Genomic DNA, 22,195 nt, shown 5'->3' with positions numbered 1-22,195 from the left:
AGAGGAAGATCGGAATAATATACAGGAAAAGCTGGATGACCTTGAAGACTGGAGTGACAGAAATGGGATGAAATTAAATAGTACAAAATTCAAGGTCAGACACTTAGGGTCTAATAGGAATTTATGCTACAAACTGGGGGCTCATCCATTGGAAGTGACAGAGGAGGAGAGGGACCCTTGTGTGTGGATTGATTACCGATGACTATGAGCCATCAATGAGCTGCATTCAAGAGTTTCAAAGAGCTGGCTGAGGAGCTTGCTGGCCTGTTAATGATTTTGAATAAATCTTGGAACACAGGGAAAGTCCCAGAAGACTCACAGAAAGCTAACATTGTGCCAATAATTAAAAAGGGTAAACAGGATGATCCGGGTAATTACAGGTCTGTCAGCCTGACATCAATCCTGGGCAAGATAATGGAGTGGCTGATGCAGGACTTGATTAATGAAGAATTAAAGGAGAGTAATATAATCAATGCCAATCAACATGGGTTTCTGGAAAATAGAGCCTGTCAAACTAACTTGGTATCTTTTTTGATGAGATTACAAGTTTGACTGATAAAGGTAAGTGTTAATGTAATATGCTTAGACTTCTGTAAGGCATTTGACTTGGTATCACATGACATGGTGATTAAAATATTAAACCAATATACAATTAAAATGGCATACATGAAACTGATTAAAAGCTGGTTAACTAATAGGTGTCAATGTAATTATAAAAGATGGTTACTTACCTTTATTGTAACCGTTGTTGTTCTAGATGTGGATGCAGACATGTATTTCATTCAGGAGAGAGCACACCCAACACACCAAAGTTGGAGAATTTTGCCTAGCAACACTTATGCCCCATCCCACATATATACCCAGGGGAGACGCTAAGGCCAGCACTGCCTCGACCCCCCTCTGTTCCTTCACACCAAAACCCCAGGTTGGAGTCTTCAATGCAGAGGGGTGGAGGGTGGGTCGCAGAATACATGTCTGAACCCACATCTCAAAGGACAACAGTTACAATATAAGTAGGTAACCATCTTTTCAAGTTTGTACAGGAAAACACCCATAAACTGGTGAATATCCTCCAGCCATCGCAGGGATCTGCCCCAGGTCTGGTTCCAGTCACTATCTTCACAAATGATTTGGATAATGGCACAGAGAGTACACTTAAATAGACTCTGATTCCACAAGCAGTTCCAGCAGGTGATGGGCTCAGAGTCTATTTAAGCTGTGAAAGCCGAACTGCCTTCTCAAAGTTTGCATCCCTTCTCAGTGCCGTGATGACAGCATAATGTCTAGTGAAGGTATGCAAGGAGTACCATATTCCAGCCCTGCAGATATCCACCACGGAGACATCCCCAAGGAATGCATCCGGTGTTGCTTGAGCTCTTGTCGAATGAGCCCGCAATGACTGCAGAGGTATCAACCAAGCCAGTGTAGAAGGTGTGGTAATGCAGGCAGTTATCCACCTGGAAATGGTCTGAGCAGCAACTGGTTGTCCCTCCAACCATTCAGCAAAGGACAGAGCCAAGGTGACGAACAAAACGGCTCGGTCCTTTCTAACTAAGATGCTAAGCACCAGCTCACATCTGAGCTATATAGCTGCTACTCCTCTGAGCTCGAATGTGCTTTGGGAAAAAATATAGGTAAGTAAATAACCTGACTGGGCAAAAATGTTGGGTGTGGTCTTAAAGCCTCCTTGAAGGCTTGAGTGTACAGAAAATCTGCCATTAAGGGTTGCAGTTCGCTAACTCTTCTTGGGGGTGGAATGCCACCCTTTGAGAGAGAAGAGCCCATGAATATGTTGCTATTGGCTTGAATGGCAGACCCATCAGTGCCCCACGACCATATTAAGGTCCCACAATGGTGCTCTTACCTTCACTGGTGGAAAATGACAGATAATCCCTTTGAAAAACCTCACCATTATACGGTTTGAGAATACCAAGTTTCCATGAATGGGAAGGTGGAAAGCTGAGATCGCCACCAAGTAAACCCTCAGGGAGCTCAGAGTGAGACCTGATGATTTCAAATGCAACAAATAAACCAAAATGTCCTGAATCCATGCTAAGTGCAGTACTTCGCATTTTTCCTTATTGAATTTCATCCTATTTATTTCAAACCACTTCTCCAGTTTGTCAAGCTCATTTTGAATTCTAATCCTGTCCTTCCACGCGCTTGCAACCCCCAGCCCCAGCTTGGTATTAGCTGCAAACTTTGTAAGTGTACTCTGTGCCATTATCCAAATCATTTATGAACAGAACTGGACCCAGGACAGGTCCTTGGCTGAAGGATATCCACCAATTTATGGGTGTTTTCCTATACAAACTCAGCCTGAATCTCTAAGGCTAATGCCATGCGCCTGAGCAGGTCCTGATATGAACTGAACTCTTCTGGTTCTAGAGAGGATGACTAGGGTATTGCTGCATTATCTGGTGATGAAGAGGAAGACATAGTTGGGAGCAACGGAATCCCCTGAGGAATGACAGCTGACTGTCGTAAAGGTTCAGGACGCTTCTTCGCAGAGGGAGCCCACTAGTGGTTCCGGCAGGGAGTGCACTGAAGACATAGGTGATCTCCCCTAGGGTGAGCAGGTGACCATGATTTTGCTGAATGAGGGAGTACCCTGGGATTCCATGGAGGTCACTGTGGATGAGGATAGTGCATCAGCACCCAGAAAGAACTAGGCCAGTGTCCCGTGTCTCTATTGCAGGAATGGTACCAATCCTGTCATTGACTATGATTTTCGCTGTGTCTTGACAACCTTCAAAAGCAAAATGGGGAAGGGGAGGGAGATGCCTCTAAGCTCATATTTGAGGATCCCTCCAAATAGTTGATGGACACCATTGATAAAAACGTCCAGCATTATCCTTGGCCCAGCCCAGCGGTGCCATGGGCACTGAGTGAACAGTCAATATTATCTTGGATACTGGTACCAGCCTCGATCTCATACTCGGTACCAATGCTTCTTTTGGGACTCTAAATGAAGCTGGTCCCAGGCCAGCGATGCAGGCTGCGTCGCAGTGAGCATCACTAGCGAAGAGTCTCTGCGTGTGCCCAAAGTGCCAAGCAGGAAGTCGACAGCTCCCCTGACCGAGGGTAAACCACAGTGCACATGACGGTGTTGGCAACGACAATAAGTTTGCTACCAAACCAGGTGGAGCCCAGGATGCCAAGTGTAGTCGGATGCCCAGGATGCCAGCGTAGTCGGCCGGTCCTGAATGAGTGGTGAGTCAGGGATAGACAGGCACAGCAAATCTGCTGTTGGGGTGTAGACTGACAGTGCCACTGTCTCTGCCAAGGGTACTGGACTTAATGGGAACCCAATGAGTCAATGGTATAGGTTTTCCCTGCTCAGTACTGGAAAGCAGGTAACCTGAGCACTGGGGGACTCCGGTGCTGGTCCGTATTTTTCTTAAACAGGGAAGACGACTCTCCCCTACCTCTGGAATGGTCCCGGTCTATTTTATGTGTTCTTTTTCTCAGGGGGCCCGATGAAGGGAAGTAGTCCCTTCGGGGCGAGTAATCCCAGCTTGGTTGAGAAGTCCCATACTGTACTAGCTCCAGTGCTCTTTGAGGTGCCGGACTCTCGACAGCAGTCCTCAGGGCTGAGGAAGGCCTCATGGCCAGCTTGAGAAGGTGCTGCTTCAATCATAAGTCTCTAACCATTCAAGTCCTCTTTTAAAGGACTGACAAATAGAACACCTTTCCTTAACGTGTCCTTCCCCATGACATCCAGTGTGGGGATAGCCACCCCAGATGAAGGGCAATGTTTAAACCCCAGGGAGGTCATCCTACCAGGAGAAACTAGTCAATTACTACTATCACTATCTAACTGCGGCTACTAACTATAACTATACTATCACTGTATACAAGAAAATCACAAAAAGCTGTGAAGACAAGTGTAGGGAAAGATCACACTAAGCACTCCAGCACAGGCAGTGAGATGGAACTGAGGGAGGTCAGGGCAGCACTGCCCTTATATAGCCAAGGGAGGGGCATGAGCATACCGCATGGGTGCTGCTGGGCAAAATCCTCTGACTTTGGTGTACTGGGCGTACGCAGAGCTGAATGGAATACAAGTTCGCAACCACTCAAAGAAGAAACAGGGAATCATCATCAAGCAGGTGAACTTTCAGTGGATCCTGCAGGTATCAGTTCTTGGCCCTACACTAATTAACATTTTTATCAATGACCTGAAAGAGAACGTAAAGTCATCACTGAAAGTTTGCAGATGACACAAAAACTGGGGAAATGATAAATAATGAAGAGGACAGGTCACTGATAAAAAGCGATCTGGATTGCTTGATACACTAGATGCAAGCAAACAATATTCACTTTAATATGGCTAAATGTAAACGTATACATCTCAGAGCAAGGAATGTAGACCATAATTACTGGATGGAGGACTCTATCCTGGGAAGCAGTGATTCCGAAAAAGATTTGGGAGTCATGGTGGATAATCAACCATGATAATGAGCTCCTAGTGAGCCACTGTGGCCAAAAGGGCTAATGGGAACTTCGCATGCATAAACAGGGAAATCTCAAGTCGGAGGGAGGTTGTTTTACCTCTGTATTTGGCACTGGTGTGACTGCTACTGGAATATTGTGTCCAGTTCTGGTACCCACAATCCAAGAAGGATGTTGATAAATTAGAGTGGGATCACAGAAGAGCCCTGAGAATGACTGAAGGATTAAAACATCCCTTATAGCAATAGATTCAATGAGCTCAGTCTATTTAGCTTAACAAAGAGAAGGTTAAGGGGTGACTTGATTACAGTCTACAAATACCTACATGGGGAAAAATATTTGATGATGGGCTTGTCTAACACACAATCCAATGGCTGGAAATTGAAGCTAGACAAATTCATATTAGAAATAAGGTGTAAATTTCCATCAATGAGACTAATTAACCACTGGAACAATTTAGTGGCCGTGATGGACTCTCCATCACTGGGAATTTTAAAATCAAGATTGGATGTTTTCTTTAAGATATCTTGTAAGAATTACTATTTTGGGGCAGTTCTCTGGCCTGTGTTATTCAGGAGGTCAGACTAGATGATTACAATGGTTCCTTCTGGCCTTGGAATCTACCAATCTATGAATACTTTGTCATTTCTGAGTGCCCCATCACCAGAAGCTGGAGACAAATTCAGGTTCTACTCTGAATTCCCGGAGAAACAATGAAGGACCTAGAGAGAGCAGCGTAACCATTGGTTACAGGAATCAGTTACATAGGACTTGGCTGAATGAAGAGTAAGGGTGGTTACAAGGAGCTACAAGTGTGAAGGGTACAGGGACTGGGCAGGGCCCTACGCGGTTACTACTAAGAGCAACAAGATTAAGTTCAGCCAAAATTTGGGCTGAGTATCAGGAAACATCCTGCAGTAGTGAGGCATTTGATTGTGGAAACAGCTTCACAGGGGTGTGGTGGCCAGAACCTGACTGAATGGAGCAATCCTGCCCTGCCTCCCAGAATTGGGGTATCACCCAATAGGTTTTACTAGTTACCAGTTTATTTGCATCTAAATACACCAACCCACTTCAGATCCCAAATCCTTAAATCTGACCACAGAAGCTCTAACAGGTCCAATCGAGACAGTCTTCAGGGCCAGACCAGAGCTGCTCACCAGCTTGTTTATTTACATCCCTAGACATGCAACTGACAAAATTAAAGACACTTGGTTCCTCCTTTCCTCAGCTACCAGGAGCCTGTTTCCTCTGCAGGAAACCCTCTGCAGCTATCCCCAAAGCTGCACTGGCTTAACGTTAACCAGCACCAAAGGCTGCGTGGATACTCATTTCAGTTTAGCGCAAGTGTATTAGAAACATGTTTAAGCTTAACCAAAATAAGCTACTCACACCAAAATACCAGGATCCACACAGGGGTTGCACCAGTTTAACTAAACCAGTGCAACTTTGTTGTAGACAAGACCTAAGGTACAGGGAGGATGGCAGCTTTAGGGGGTTAGCAACACCAACAGCAGGAGAAGCACAGCACTCTGAGCCCAAGCCGGAGCATGTCCAAAACCAGCCCTATTCTCCTTCAAAACAAGGCAGCCCCAGAGTGGGCTGGCCCCACCTGCTGAGACCAGCTGAAAGCTGTGGCAGGTGCTAGTGTCATGTAGGTTCCAAATGGACCCAGTTTACGGATGGCTAAGATAAAGGGAAAGTGGGTAGTGGGGTAGGAAAAGAGCCAGCCTGAGAGCAGTGACAGATTAACCCTTCCTCTGCCCCTTTTACCTAGCTGCCTAGGGTATCACAGACCCAAAGAGTTAAGGATGGAAAAGGTCTATGAGCGCTGGGACCCACTCAAGGCAGGAACCCGACCCTAGGAACCAGCCCTGCCTGGGCTTTAGCAGGGCTCTTCTGTCCATTCCTTGTGATTCCAGGGACTACCGGGTAGCCACAGAAACCAGAGCCATGCTGGGGGAATGGGAGAAGGGAAGGAGACACTGCAGTTCCCAGCACGGCAATCTCCCCATGAGAGGCAGACAGACACGCCCTACCCTTGCTGCATTACAGTTGCCCAGGACACTGGCTCAGCTCTCACCAGCATGCACCAGTGCACCATTTCAATTAAAAATTATTTCAAAAAATCAACTTTCATAGAAACTGTCACAAATACAAACAATGGTCCAAGTGCCCTGGGCAGCAATGGGCCACTTGGCCTCCAGGATGCTATTCCATCTGTCTCAGCACCTGGGCTTCAAGCCCATCAGGGCCCCTGCCTCCTGCACTATGACCCCACAAAGGGCCAGCCCTGGGACACTAACAGCAACTCTCCCAAAGGCCAGAAATCTCCAAGCGCCTCTTAATTTTAATTAATAGATCTGCACTATGCAAATAAACGGAGGTGCCTGCATGCTGGTTGGCACCCCAGCAGAGAGCCACTCAGAACTGCCTGAAGTATGACAACAGCTCCGAGTTTAGCAGCTCTGTGTCCAGCGGGCTTGGGGCCTGGGCTGCTAGGAGGGGAGGCTGCTCATGGAGGCGATTTGTGTAAAAAAGCCAAATGGCTGCGGTGTTAATAAAGGAGTACCAGCGCAAACCCCTCACCGCAGGGACCTCCTGGTGAAAGGCACAGAGAGCGCACCAGCTGTTTGACTCCCATTGGCTGGAGCATCTTTTGTGTTAGTAAAGAGTCAAACAGATCTATGGGGCTGTACAAATAACTAACCCTGTGGGGCTCTGGTGCCTCCCAAGGAAGAGTGAGGAGTCCGTGGCCATTGAGGGAGGTGTGTCATCCCTCCTGTAGCGGGCAGAGATCTAACTAGGCACCACAAGGGAGCAATAAGAAACAGACCCAATTCATATCAAATCTAGTGAGTTCCTCTACCCAGAGCTCCCCCAGCCCCTTCCACTCTGCTGGTGCAGCTATTTCCAACAGTTTGGTCAGTGGCTGTTTGGTAACACCCACAAGTTTGCAGGCCTCAGGGAAGGAGGCAAGAGTTGCTCTAGAATAAAACCACTGCAATTCTCACATAGTCAGGGTGGGAAGTCACTCCCTAGCTGATGCACTTCTGTAACCACTCAGGGGCTTGTCTACACACAAGGGGTGTAGCGCTTTAGCTGTATTGGTCTAGTTAAAGCAGGACAGTCCTCCCAGGATCGTCCTGTACTGGAAGGGAAATAAGCTATAGTGGTATAAGGCACCTTGATACTGGTCAGACTGTGTCCACACTAGGGGTTGTACTGGTAGAATCATATTAGAGCCCTAATAGACCCAGTTCTACTGGCACAAAGTCTGTATGAAGGCCAGACCTTACTTCTCAACTATTCACATCCCCTCAGGGATCATGCTGGGGTTTGGCTCCCAAAGGAAATCAGACTTGGCAGAGGTGGAGACTGCAGAGGGCGTTGGGCAGGGCCTCCTGTAAGCTCACTGCTCCGGGTGGAAGTGGTGTGTGCAGCTCCCTGGTTAAGGTGGAGCAGAGCTTTGCATGTAAAGCAAAAATAGAGCCAGCGTGCCCTCCACAGACCACCAGGACTTACAAAGGACAGAATGAACTTCTGGAGGTAGCTGGGATGCCTAAAGCTCCCCAGGTGGCCAGAACTCCCTGACATCGTAGGAGGCCATATTCAAAAATTGGTATGTTAGGGAGAAGGATCATTGCGTGCTGCTGTTTATTAGCAGGGGCTCATGAACACCCCAAAGAACTCCTCTTTCAAAATGGCTGCTGGCTCCTGTTACTCTCCCTGGAAGCAAGACTAAGGCTGAGTCCTTTTTCAAAATAGTCACCATTTCCCATTGGTTCCAGTGAGAATGAAGCCAAGCCACCCTGAGGGAAAGAGAAGGGGACACCTTGGGTACAGCTTGACTTCCCTTCCATTGGAAACAAGAGGGAGACCACTTTGTTCTTCGGGATACCCATTGGCCCCTGCTGAAGGAGACACTTGCAGTGAGGACTGTTACCCCTAACACTGCACACATGTATACTGACCAGGGAGTGTGTCTGAGGTGTGTGGACCCAGGGGAATGGGAGGAACAGCCAGGCTGTGCGTGTGTACAGGGGAATATGGAGGCCAGGAGCGTGGGGAACTGGTCAGGGAGCTCTGGCTGCTCCAGAGTGGGGTGACCCAAGAGTACAGGTTAATATGGACACAAATAAAAAGTTAAAATAAAATACTGATTTGAAGTTGACCCTTCCTATCTTCTGATCATTAGAAATATCACACAGGAACCTGCTCCTTGGGTTTCTTTTCTTGTTTACCATTCACATATGAAATTTTAATAACTTTAAAGTACATGGAAATTCAAAGACAAAAATCCACATTCTACTGAAGTTAAGGCTGAGTAAATAGCAGTAACTTATGTAAAAACATTCCAGAATGTTGCACCTATCCCGAAACCAAGAATTACTAACCCAGGAAGTTGAGAGTCAAGGTTGAATGTAAAAGCAATCCAAACATGCTTAGAAATGGATCTTTTTCATTTTTAACCCCTCATGGCCTTCCTACAAGGCACAGGTAAAGTTGCTTGGGTGCCTTAACTGTGCGTTTCCATTTCTTAGTGCATTTGGATTACTTTTATATTTAACCAGAACTCTGAATATTTGTGTTAGGAACACTTGGGTGGGGATAATCACTGATGTGTACTAGGCACCTTCACTATCCTCCTACAGGAGAGGCAGAGCCTCCTCTAACCAGAGCCAACCCCTCTAGGCAGCCTCTAGGGTCCCTCCTCTGCAGATGGAACATACCCAGGAATCAGCAATGGACAGCACAGAAACCCCTACCACAGGCAGAAGTGGTGGGAGGGGGGAACCAGGCTGCATTTCTCTCCTAAGATCATTTATTAATGGCATGTAATAAACATCCCCCCCCCCACGCCCCCTGCACACCCAGTAACCAGCTGAAGTGCCGGCTTCCCCTCCCAAAGCAAGGGGTCTGTGAAGCCCTGGCAGCCAATGGCAGGCTGGGAGAAGAGGGCTGGGGAACTTGCTGAGAGGAAGTGCTTTGAAGTGGCTCATGAAGGGCCAGCTGCTGGCACAGCATGAGAGGGAGCAGCCCACTCCGGAGGCAGCGTGTGGAGACTCCCTGATGCGCTGGCCCTTTCGGGGCAGCCTTGGCACTCACAGAGAGATGGCGTGTGAGTAGCCAGACAGCTACAGGGAAAGCAAAGCAAAGAAACCAAACAACAGAACTCAGGGAAATCTCTGGAAGGAAAGAGAATTCTCGTCAAACCTCCAAGCTGTGCCGCACTGCGCCAGGCCTTGGACACCAAGCGGAATGCACAGAGAAGAGAACAGAAGGACATAGGACCCCGGGCCATGACAACCCCTCCCAGGGCAAGCAGCCCAAGGGCCCAGCTACACGAAGGGCTCCAGAGCCTGGGCCACACAACTACTTGAGAGCCACTGGGCTGGACCCCACTATGTGTGCTTGTGTGTGGTCAGAGTGGCCGTCCATCCACATGGGGGCTTCTCCTCTCTCCCCACATGTAGCCTTTCAGAAGAGCTTGGCTGCCCCACTGCCCCTTTGGGGGAAAAGGGGAACCCTTGTCCTGGATATGCAAGTTCTGGGCCCTTGCCTCACCACCCCAGTGCAGTGCACACAGATGCATGCAAGGGACAGAGGAGGTACTCAAGGCCACTGGGACAGAGCTGGGTCTGTATTGCTGGTGTGCATAGAAAGCTGCTTTCTGGGGAAAACCCAAGTATGATTCTAGAGCACATTTCCCATCTTCTCCCACAATTCTGTCTGTCTCCAGCAGCTGCTCTCCTTCCCGCACAGCGGGGTCTGTAACAGTGATGCAGGATCATGCTTTCTCAGGCAAATCCGTTCCCAGAGAGGACTGTGATGTCTCAGATTTTGATATCAGGTGGGGACTGCACACAGGACTCCAAAGAAAAGATCCTGCTTTGTCCCTGCCTTGGGGCTGGAGACTCCAAGGTGGGGCTGTGGAACGTAGGCTAGAAGCAGAATAGTTTCTGAACTGGAACTGTTTCACAGCTTCCCAGGAGGCAGCCATGTGTGCAGGGATCCCAGGGGCAGTAAAGAACTGCTTATTAAAGGGGCTACAGAGCAGGTTTCCATGTGTGCCAGATAACCCAGGTGTAGGGCCGTCAGGGGCCAGCATAATGGGAAAGGAGAGGCATGTGTGTGTGCATGTGAGCACAGAGGTGGCATGCCTGACTGAGGGAGCAACATGGGGTGAAGGCACAATTCCACAGCCAGCAGGATTTACATATTTGTATAGCGAGACACAGAAAATTAATGCAGCCGGAGGGCAAAGCTTTCACACACATGGTCCCAGTTCCCACAGCAACCAGAACTCTACTAGGTCTGTTCACAATGGGGCTGTGCACACCCATTTACACAAACATGCCCACTGGTGGTGTACATTTCAGTGGGACCTTTGACTAGGTGTCCCCAGCTCAGAGAGACCAAGTGAAAGGTGCTTTTGCCTGCCTTTGCTGCCGTAGGATGAAAGAATGGGATGTTTCGCATTTAAATGTTAAAGAAGGTGAGAGCACTTCTTCCCTGACAGCAGCACTCCCAGGCCTTGGGAGCTGGGACCTGCTGGGGGATTTGGGTGAATGGAGTGTGAAGTCCATATTTCCCCATCTCCCATACACCCTCAATGGGAGCCTGCTGCACTGGCTTCAGCATGTGAAAGCAGCTGTTCTGAAAGGCTTGGAAACACACCTGGGTCCTGCCCTGATTCAAACCCAGATCCTCCCACTGAGGAGCCCAGTCTGGCCCTGGAAAGGGAGGAGCATGTAGCAGGAGCATCCCGAAGGTTCCTCTGAGCAGAGGATGGACGGACAGACAGGCAGTATTGCAGGCTGCATGGAGGGCCCACCGTCTCAATCACATGGCACGAGAGGAAGGCTGAAGAAATATGCCGCAGGCCTGGAGAGAATGGACAGGTGCCCCCTCCCACTCTCTCTCTCTCTCTCTCTCTGTCCTCTCTCTGTGCCTCTCTGTCAGGTCCGGCTTGCTACATACCTCCTTTCCTACATATTTTCTTGTTGGGCTTTCGGGCGCATTCCTTGGAAATCCGTTTTACTGTAAAATGAATAAAAGACTACAAAATAACAGGATGCTCCACCGGCTGGAGTGGGCATGCAATTACAACCACACTGCCCACCCTCCCGCCACCCCCTCTTGGGACCGCGGGACGTGGGGAGGGGAGCACCGCTGTGGGAGGAAAACTCTGGGGCCAAGTGTACTGGGATGGAAGGAAGTTATGGTGCTGTTCCCTGAAGCCTGGAACCCCCAAGTGAAGAGAAGCAGAGTGGCTGGGGCTCCAGAGCAGCTGTCTTCCCACAAAACTGCTCAGGATATGGCAGGCTGTCCCCCCTCCCATTCTCTTCCATCATAGGCTCTTGTGTTATCGAGAGATTCTTGCAGCTGGCACGGCCCGTGGGATCCCACAACTCCCCCTTGTGGTGAGGCTGCCACGGGCCTGAGGAAAGGGTGCTGCCTTCTGGGCACTGCTACTTACAATTCAGATGGAATCCCCTATAAGAGAAAAAGATTAGAGAGAGAAGAGGCACCCTGAGGCACTCAGCCTCACCACAAGGGGCTGGGTCCACAGTGCTCCAGCCCCCACCCAACTCCACGCACTTAGCCCCGGCTGGTCCCAGCGAAGCACATATGCTACTGCATTGTGCCGTGCATGCGGACATCTCCCCTGACCTCCAGCAGAGCATGGCACCACAGAGAGGAGCCAGCCCAGCTCTCCTTGGTCCTTTCCAGTCAAGAATGGCGGGTGATCCCATCCCAGCAAGAAAGAGAGTGTTCCTCCCAGCCAGCTGCAGCAACCCACGCCCCAGAACTAGCGCAAGAACCTGAGGGTGGGGAGGGTGGCGAGGGAACATAAACCCAAACCAGCTCAAGACGGAGCCTGGCACTCGGCGCCTCGGGAACCCAAACCAGCTCGTCACTCTGTGGACCTGCGGTCAGAGAGTCCCTTTCAGTTTTGGCAACACAAAAGAGGAACCCGTGACAATGCCATGGAGGGGAAGGGAGAGAGCTGTGGGGGGGAGGGGAGAAGAGAGAGCACAAGAGACAGAGAGAGAGGACAAACAGTTGGAAGGCAGAGGGCAAGCTGAGTGGCCAGAAAAAGCTTTTCCACAGACCGACAGCATGCTGCAGGTTCCACAAGCACATGCTTCAAACACAACATCCAGGTGAGACCAACCAGAGCTGAGAAGGAGCAGAATAACTCTGGGACCCCCCACCCACCCAGAGAGTGCACGTCTCCTCCTGGCACCCTGGGCGGACTCACCATCCTCGGTGGGAATGTAAATGTTGAGGTACAGGCAATCCTCATTGGGATCCTGAATGTACGTGGCAACTATATCCAGATTGGAGGTGAACCAGATGGGCAGCATGATTTCCGGGACTGCACTGTGGATGTTCTGAGGGCAGACCGGTGAGAAGTGGGTAGCATTCCTTATTCCAGACCAGGAGGAGGGTGGCTCAGGGGGCATGAATCTCTTCTCCCCAATGGGAGGGGCTGCATAAGGCACCCCCAGATATTGATCCACAGGACCCAGAATCTCACTAGGCAGTGGAACCCGGACCCCTCGTAACTTCCCATAGTGCGTGTTGACAGTCGGGGAGTAGACCTGGCCATCCATCTGTACAATGGCCAAGCTTAGAACCCAGAGCACGAGGCAAAGGTCCCGGCCTGCAGCCAACTCAGGCACTTGGAGAACAGGGGACAAGGACGGGTTTCTCTGAAGTATCAGCCACATTGTCTGTGATGAGCAGCACCACCATCCAAGCCTTAAGCACTCTCCTGAGGGCTCAGAGGAACCCCATCACAGCAGGCTGCTGCTATCTGTCACGCAGAGCCAGACACCAAGGGAGGACAGAAACTGGAACACAAACCCAGAAACGAACTGGAAACAGTGAGCCAGGGAGATTGGGGAGTGTTCCTCTTCAGAGCCCCCAGCCTGCCTGCTGCTGTTCACCGTCAGACAGAGCAGCCCTGACGGGATTGACGGCTCTGTGGAGAGAGGGGGAGAGGAATTAACAGACATGCACTCTCTCACTGGTGAGAATGGCAGCTCTACCTGACTGAGAAAATCTGCAGCACAAAGGGACCTTGGAACTCACCAGCACATCCCCAGCCCCCTGATTCCAGAGCCTGGCAGAGGTGGGGGAGAGATTTTAATACCTCACCAGAATGCTCCTCACCTCCAGCCTTAGAGAGAGAGAAGAGCCCCTGGATAATCCACTGCTGCTGCCTCCCAGTTACCAGCCAGCCCTACAGTCTGGTCATGCTAAGTGGTGCCAGCTGCAGAGGAGGACAAGAGATTCCTGGAGATCTGGGGGAAAGGGGGATCGGAGGCCTTGTAGAGGTGGGGTGTTCAGACTCCAGAGCAGGAGGTATGTGTGTGTCAACTGCAGAAGCATGGGTCAAGCACCCAGGCTTGAGACACCCAGAGCAGACAGATGATGCTAAGGAAAAGGGGATTCAACCACAAACTGGGGAAGCAGCTTGCACACCAGCTACTGGCCTTAGGGCTGGGGCAAGGTTCACAGAGAGATAGCCCATGCTAAAGGTATCCCGGGGCTGCAGGGGAAGCGAGAAGGCCTGTGTGTAGGGGAAGGACACCACCAGAGAAGAAAGATGAACCACCTCTTCCCCCCTCCTCGGAGTCCAGGTCTGAGGAGCACACTACCAAGAACGTGACTGGAGCAAGAGGCTGCCAGACTTCAGGAATAGTCAACAGGCCAAGAGAGCACCTAGTGCTTCAAGCTTGGGATGGGGAATCAGTACTGCTTGGTTCCATCCTCAACTCTGCTCCCCATTCCCTGCACAACTTGGAGAAAATGACTTGCTTTCCCTTCCTGGAAAGAACAATACAGAGCCGGATTCTCCTGAGAGCAGCTTCAAACCCTGAGATGAAGTGCATGACCATTGACCAAACTAAGTCAAAGCCCCATGGTGCTTTGCAATGAGGCCAAAGATGAAATGGAAAAACTGCTTGAAAAGTTTGTTACATATATTGCTGAATGCTGCGGGGCAATTACCAGATAAGGATTGGAACTTTATAAAAGTTTGTGAAGCTGACTCGTCAACAGATATACTGGGAAACCAGCTCTCACAGACAGGACAATTAACCAGGAATGTAAATTGCTTTATTGCTAATTACCAGAAACCAGATGTTGTCAGCTCTCACAAGCAAAATGGTATTGATCAAAACATGGGAAAAAATGGTTACTCACCTTCTCATAACTGTTGTTCTTCGAAATGTGCTGTTCATGTCCATTCCAATCAGGTGTGTGCGTGTGCACAGCAGCTGGAAGATTTTTCCCCTAGCAGTATCTGTCGGGTTGGTCCAGGCGCCCCTTGGAGTGGCGCCATCATGGTGCCCAATATAGAGCCCCACCAACCCGCCACCTCCTCAGTTCCTTCTTGCTGGCTACTCTGACAGAGGGGAAGGAGGGTGGGTATTGTATAGAATCATAGGGCAGGGATAGGATACAGAGGGACCTAGACAAATTCAAGGATCGGGCCAAAAGAAATCTGATGAGGTTCAATAAGGATAAGTGCAGCGTCCTGCACTTAGGACGGAAGAACCCAATGCACCGCTACAGACTAGGGACCGAATGGCTAGGCAGCAGTTCTGCGGAAAAGGACCTAGGGGTGACAGTGGACGAGAAGCTGGATATGAGTCAGCAGTGTGCCCTTGCTGCCAAGAAGGCCAATGGCATTTTGGGCTGTATAAGTAGGGGCATTGCCAGCAGATCGAGGGACGTGATCGTTCCCCTCTATTTGACATTGGTGAGGCCTCATCTGGAGTACTGTGTCCAGTTTTGGGCCCCACACTACAAGAAGGATGTGGAAAAATTGGAAAGAGTCCAGCGGAGGGCAACAAAAATGATTAGGGGACTGGAACACATGAGTTATGAGGAGAGGCTGAGGGAACTGGGATTGTTTAGTGTGTGGAAGAGAATGAGGGGGGATTTGATAGCTGCTTTCAACTACCTGAGAGGTGGTTCCAGAGAGGATGGTTCTAGACTATTCTCAGGGGTAGAAGAGGACAGGACAAGGAGCAATGGTCTCAAGTTGCAGTGGGGGAGGTTTAGGTTGGATATTAGGAAAAACTTTTTCACTAGGAGGGTGGTGAAACACTGGGATGCGTTACCTAGGGAGGTGGTAGAATCTCCTTCCTTAGAAGTTTTTAAGGTCAGGCTTGACAAAGCCCTGGCTGGGATGATTCAATTGGGGATTGGTCCTGCTTTGAGCAGGGGGTTGGACTAGATGACCTCCTGAGGTCCCTTCCAACCCTGATATTCTATGATTCTATACCTCTGCCAGGCTACAGCATTCATGGATGCAGGACATGATCCATGAGGAAATTCGTTGGGAGGAGACTGGAAGACCATTCACCCTGTCTGCCCCGGCCACAAACAGTTGAATGGACTTCCTAAACAATTTCATTCTTTCAATGTAAAAGGCTAGCACTCTGCGGACATCCAGTGAGAGGAGCCTCTGCTCCCTGCCACTCGAGTGTGGCTTAGGAAAGAACACTGGGAGGAAGATGTCCTGGTTGATGTGAAACTGGGAGACAACCTTCGGGAGAAAAGCTGGATATGGCCTGAGCTGAACCTTGTCCTTATAAGACACAGTGTAAGGGGGCTCTGAAGTCAGGGCCTTGAGCTCAGACATCCTCCTCGCTGAGGTTATCGCCACCAGAAATGCCACCATGACAGGTAGAGTAGGGCACACGTCACCAGCGGTTCAAAGGGCAGACCCATCAATTTGGAAAGGACCAGATTGAGGTCCCAGGTCAGGGTCAGTTGCTGGATGTGCAGATATAGCCTGTTGAGACCTTTCAAGAAACGGCTGACCCTAGGGTTGGCAAACACCAACCGGTCCTCTGAACCTGGATCAGGGGTGGGCAAACTACAGCCCAGGGGCCACATCCAGCCCTCCAGCTTCCGCCAGGGAGTGGGGTCCGGGGCTTGTCCCACTCTGGCGCTCCAGCTAGGGAGTGGGATCAGGGGCTTGCCCCCCCTCCATGCGGCTCCCGGAAGCAGTGGGATGTCCCCCCCCGCCGGCTCCTTCGCATAGGTGCAGCCAAGGGGCTCCGCATGCTTCCCCCATAGCTCCCCTTGGCTGGGAACCGTGGCCAATGGGAGCTGCAGGGGCGGCACCTGTGGACAGGCGGCACCAAACTGCCTGGCCACACCTCCGTGTAGGAGCCCAAGGGGGGACATGCTGCTACTTCTGGGAGCTGCTTGAGGTAAGCGCCGCCTGAGCCCCTGATGCCTTCCTGAACCCCAACCCCGTATCCCAGCCCTGATCCTGCTCCTGCCCTCTGAACCTCTCGGTCCGAGCCCGGAGCACCCTCCTGCACCCCCAACCCCTCATCCCCAGCTCCACCCCAGAGCCCGCACCACCAGCTGGAGCCCTCATCTTCCCCCTGCCCCGCACCCCAACCCCCTGCCCCAGCCCAGAGCCACCTCCCACGCCCTGAACTCCTTACCTGGCCCTACCCCAGAGCCCTCACCTCCTCCCACACCCCAACCCCCAATTTCGTGAGCATTCATGGCCCGCCATACAATTTCCATACCCAGATGTGGCCCTCAGGCCAAAAAGTTTGCCCACCCTTGGCCTGGATGGAAGGCAGAGATGGTGGCCAAGTGAACCCTTATTAACGACATGGACAGTCCCTGCTGCTTGAGTTAGAGAAGGTAGTCCAGTATGAGTGGTATAGAGGCGAGCATCGGGGACAAGTGATGCTGCGCCAACCAGAATGATAATCTCTTCCACTTGGCAAGGTAGGTAGCCCTGCTGGAGGGTTTCCTACTGTCAAAGAGGACTTGTCTAACCAGGTCTGAGCAGGAGAGCTCCGTGGGGTTCGTCCATGGAGCTTCCATGCCATGAGGTACAATGACTCAAGGTTCGAGTGCTGGAGATGCCTGGGATCCTGAATTAGTAAATCTGGGAAGAGTGCCAAGGTAACTGGGGCTTCCACAGACATCTCCAGGAGAGATATGTACCAGTGTTGGCAGGGCCAGACTGGAGCTATCAATATCACTGAAACCTCTTCCTGCCGTATCTTGAGGAGTACCTTGTGAACAAGAGGGATGCGTGGGAACACACAGAGACGAGGGCCTCCCCATGGGAGGACAAACGCGTCTGCGATTTAGCCTGGGCTGTGGTTCAGGAAGGAGCAAAACTGTTGGCTCTTCCTGTTGTGTCATGAACAGGTCCATCTGGGGAAAGTCCCACCGTTGGAAGATGGAGTTTGTGATATCCGGGCATAGGGACCCACTCATGGCCATGAAAGGACCTGCTGAGACAATCTGCCAACTCATTCTGTACTCCAGGGAGGTACGATACTTGCAGGTGTATTGAATGAGCTACACAAAGGTCCCAGAGCGTGAGGGCTTTGTGGCACAGGGGAGAGGAGCGTGCACCCCCGTTTGTTGATATAGAACATCGCCGTGGTGTTGTCTGTCATGACTGATATACATCTCCCTGTCAACTGGGCTCAGAAAGTCTGGCATGCCAGACGTACCGCTCTCAGCTCTCTGACACTGGTGTGGAGAGCAAGTTCCACCTGAGACCAGAAGCCTTGTGTCTTGAGGTCTCCAGATGTGCCCAAAGCTGACGCATCAATCACTAGTGAGAGGGATGGCTGAGGACCGCTGAAGGGGATCCCTGCACTCACTACCTGTGTGTCGAGCCACCACTGGAGGGAGTCGAGGACTGGGCAAGGCAGAGTCACGACCCTGTCCAAACTGTCCTGTGCTGGCCAATACACCGAGGCTAGCCACAATTGGAGCGGCCAGAATCTGAGCCTTGCATATTGCACCACATAGGTACAAGAGGCCATATGTCCTAGAAGCTTCAGGCAATTCTTTGGTGGTGGGAAACTGCCTGAGACACAAGGTTTTTGTGGTGTTGGCAATGGTCTTCATGAGGAGTAGGGCAATACATGCTGGTCCAGAGTGGCCGAGGATATCCACCATTGGATCTGCATCCTCCATTACCCTCTCCGCCTGAATGCCCAGGCCCTTGGCAACCATCCTCAGCAATTGCTGTAGGACCCTGTTGTCCTCCAGGGCCAGGGCTACCAAAGTGCCCACTAGCGCTTCATCTGGAGAGGCGGAAGAGACCCCCGGCAAAGAGTGGTTGCTCTCTTCCCTCCGTGCCCAAGGGGTTCTGCGGTTCTTGGGGATCCTGGGCTGGAGCCGACGCGAATGGTGCCGTGGCCCTCTGTGCCGGAGCTGTATACGTCAGTACTGAGGCTGCCAGTGCTGAAGCTGGACCCAGTGGTGCTGGGGCTGTCAGTGCTGAGGATGTCGGCACTGATACCGCTGGGCCTGGCATAGCCGGCACTGGCACTGCAGGGGGAGTGATGGAGCTACTCCCGATCCTGCCGATGCTGGTACGAAAGTGGCTGAGGCCACCACTGCCGCCCTAGAATGCGACCCTTCGCTCTGCCTTTGGCCTTGGTGAGTCCTTGGACCCAGGGAGTCCAAAAGGGCCACTGTGCAGGGGGCTGCCACTGCACGGGCCATGGTGCCAGGTAAGAGTACTGGTGTCATGATGATCTGGACCGTCGACTTCTGCTCTTACGAGATCAATAGGAGTCCGACTCCGAGGTCTCTGAAAAGGAGGACCATGGAGGAACGGTACTTCGAGGCACCGAGAGTCTGCGCCAAGGACTCAGGGCCCGACGAGGCTCCTGACCCTGTTCTGGAGCCAGGAAGCAGTGCACCGGGGATGGAGATCGCTGGGCCATCATTTCGGGCTTTCCTCTTGAGGGTTCTGGGGGAGCAACCTCTCCCGTCTAGGTGGGGAGAATAGGGCCGTGAGCTGGAGCAGATCCCATGCTGCCTCAAACGCCTCCGGGGTCGACGGGAGGTGAAGTTGTCGGCTTGGCCTCGGCGAGCAAGAAGGGTCTGGACTTGACTGCCCTTCCATTGGGGCAGGAGTTGACGTAACCATCTCTCACAGTGAGGCCGAAGTAGTGTGGACCGGCTCAGGTCTCACAATGGCTGGCTCCTTCAGTCTACCGGGGGAGGGGATGGACACGACTCCTCTCCGGCCACTGCTTCTTCTGCGGCACCGGCGATTGGGACTGTGCCTCCCTGCAGCATGTGAGCTGTGAGTGGAGCCATGACGGTGCTGATAGTCCTTGTCTTTACTCAGCACTCATCCCCATGCCAAGGGTGCTGGGGCACTGCGTACCAAGGAGGTGGTACTCTGTGCCGGCTCCGCCAGCCCGGAATCAGACTGGGGCCAGAGTGCCACTTCCTGTAGTAGGATCTTCAAGCGCTGATCTCTATCTTTCAGTGTCCTGGGGCGAAACCCCGTGCAGATCCTACAGCGATCTTTTTGATGGCTCTCCCCCAAACACTTCAAAAACGAAATGTGAGGATCGCTTCTCGGCACACACTTGCTGCAGACCTCACAGGCTTTGAAGCCAGAAGACTGTGCTGGAGGGGAAACCCCTCCAAAGGAAACTTAATAACTAAGTAAAGTACCTACTAACTACTTAACACTTGCATCCCATGAAGTGAGCTGTAGCTCACGAAAGCTCATGCTCAAATAAACTGGTTAGTCTCTAAGGTGCCACAAGTCCTCCTTTTCTTTTTACTTAACACTAACTACAGAACTAATTAGAACTCTATACAGACTGCCAAATGCACTTGTCAGACAAGAGCAAGGGGAAGTTCCAGCTACCTGTCACTGGCAATCAGAAGGAACGGAGGGGGTGGCGGGTCGGTAGGGCCCTATATTGAGCACCATGATGGCGCACTTCAGGGGGCGCCCAGACCGACCCAACAGATACTACTAGGAGAAAAATCTTTTGGCGCGCGCACACACTGGATTGGAATTGACATGAACAAGCACTTGAACAAGAATTGTTTGATGTTGTTGCTGCAAGTGTAATTGAAAAGGAGGTGTTATGTCACCAAAATAAGAAAGTAGCTATTAGTAAATAAGTAAAGTATATTATGTTTAGAATACTTTACATTCATGCAGAATTCCACACCGCTAAACCTGTACTATAGTTAGATGCTGTAACCTTTGCATAACTCTTGCTCTGTATACTATAGGAAAGTACAACAAGGCTTGCAAAATACACAAGCCCTCAAGTATTCATGCTATGGCTGGCTACAACAGACCCTCTGTCTTACAAAATATGCATGGAGCCAGATAAGAGAAAGCTTGTAAGGTTTATGATTTTAACCAATATCAGATACAATATTAAAACACACAATATCAATATTATATATAATATCATGTATGTTTTGTACAACTGTAATTTTTATTCATGTTAAGTTCTTCCCAAAACGCTTTTCACATATATTAAGCTGTTTAATCATAGAATCATAGAATATCCGGGTTGGAAGGGACCTCAGGAAGTCATCTAGTCCAACCCCCTGCTCAAAGCAGGACCGATCCCCAATTAAATCATTCCAGCCAGGGCTTTGTCAAGCCTGACCTTAAAAACCTCAAAGGAAGGAGATTCCACCACCTCCCTAGGTAACGCATTCCAGTGTTTCACCACCCTCTTAGTGAAAAAGTTTTTCCTAATATCCAACCTAACCTCCCGCACTGCAACTTGAGACCATTACTCCTTGTTCTGTCATCTGCTACCACTGAGAACAGTCTAGATCCAGCCTCTTTGGAACCCCCTTTCAGGTAGTTGAAAGCAGCTATCAAATCCCCCCTCATTCTTCTCTTCCGCAGACTAAACAATCCCAGTTCCCTCAGCCTCTCCTCATAACTCATGTGTTCCAGTCCCCTAATCATTTTTGTTGCCCTCCGCTGGACTCTTTCCAATTTTTCCACATCCTTCTTGTAGTGTGGGGCCCAAAACTGGACACAGTACTCCAGATGAGGCCTCACCAATGTCAAATAGAGGGGAACCATCACGTCCCTCAATCTGCTGGCAATGCCCCTACTTATACAGCCCAAAATGCCATTGGCCTTCTTGGCAACAAGGGCACACTGTTGACGCATATCCAGCTTCTCATCCACTGTCATCCCTAGGTCCTTTTCTGCAGAACTGTTGCCGAGCCATTCGGTCCCTAGTCTGTAGCAGTGCATGGGATTCTTCTGTCCTAAGTGCAGGACTCTGCACTTGTCCTTGTTGAACCTCATCAGATTTATTTTGGCCCAATCCTCTAATTTGTCTAGGGCCCTCTGTATCCTATCCCTACCCTCCAGAGTATCTACCTCTCCTCCCAGTTTAGTGTCATCTGCAAACTTGCTGAGGGTGCAATCCACACCATCCTCCAGATCATTTATGAAGATATTGAACAAAACCGGCCTGAGGACCGACCCTTGGGTCAGCCCGCTTGATACCGGCTGCCAACTAGACATGGAGCCATTGATCACTACCCGTTGAGCCCAACGATCTAGCCAACTTTCTATCCACCTTATAGTCCATTCATCCAGCCCATACTTCTTTAACTTGCTGGCAAGAATACTGTGGGAGACCGTATCAAAAGCTTTGCTAAAGTCAAGGAACAACACGTCCACTGCTTTCCCCTCACCCACAGAGCCAGTTATCTCGTCAATCAAGGGGAGATGTGTAGTGTTATAACTTCAGAGCTAGGTAACAGAGCCATTCCAGAGGGACAGGACAAGACAAACTGTTTTATTAATGCTTAGCTAATATGCCCCGTGTACCAAACCACAGCTGGTGCAGAATGCCCCTAACATTTTGCTAACTTCTGAAATGCCGTGCTCAAAACAAGATAAGAAACTAGT

At 50.6% G+C, this 22,195-nt stretch overlaps 1 protein-coding gene across 5 annotated transcripts in view; it reads right to left on the bottom strand.

Moving 5' to 3' along the window:
* Nucleotides 1-22,195, bottom strand: part of NLGN3 (neuroligin 3) — a 95,807-nt gene that overhangs the window by 33,648 nt on the left and 39,964 nt on the right. For 3 of the 5 annotated variants that reach the window (XM_074962822.1, XM_074962823.1, XM_074962824.1), the window contains exon 2: nucleotides 12,725-13,450. The exons of 1 other annotated variant lie outside the window; for it this stretch is intronic. In XM_074962822.1, coding sequence (XP_074818923.1) covers nucleotides 12,725-13,196 — 472 coding nt within the window. In that variant the 5' untranslated portion in view covers nucleotides 13,197-13,450. Of the gene's footprint in view, nucleotides 1-11,439; nucleotides 11,500-12,724; nucleotides 13,451-22,195 lie in introns of all 5 variants that reach the window. One more of the 5 variants, XM_074962821.1, reaches the window with a different exon arrangement.

This window comes from Natator depressus, chromosome 9 (genome assembly GCF_965152275.1).
Source record: "Natator depressus isolate rNatDep1 chromosome 9, rNatDep2.hap1, whole genome shotgun sequence".
Classification (NCBI taxonomy): Eukaryota; Metazoa; Chordata; order Testudines; family Cheloniidae; genus Natator; species Natator depressus.
The sequence above is the reverse complement of the archived record's forward strand: the minus strand, read 5'-3'. Positions and strand labels throughout refer to the sequence as shown.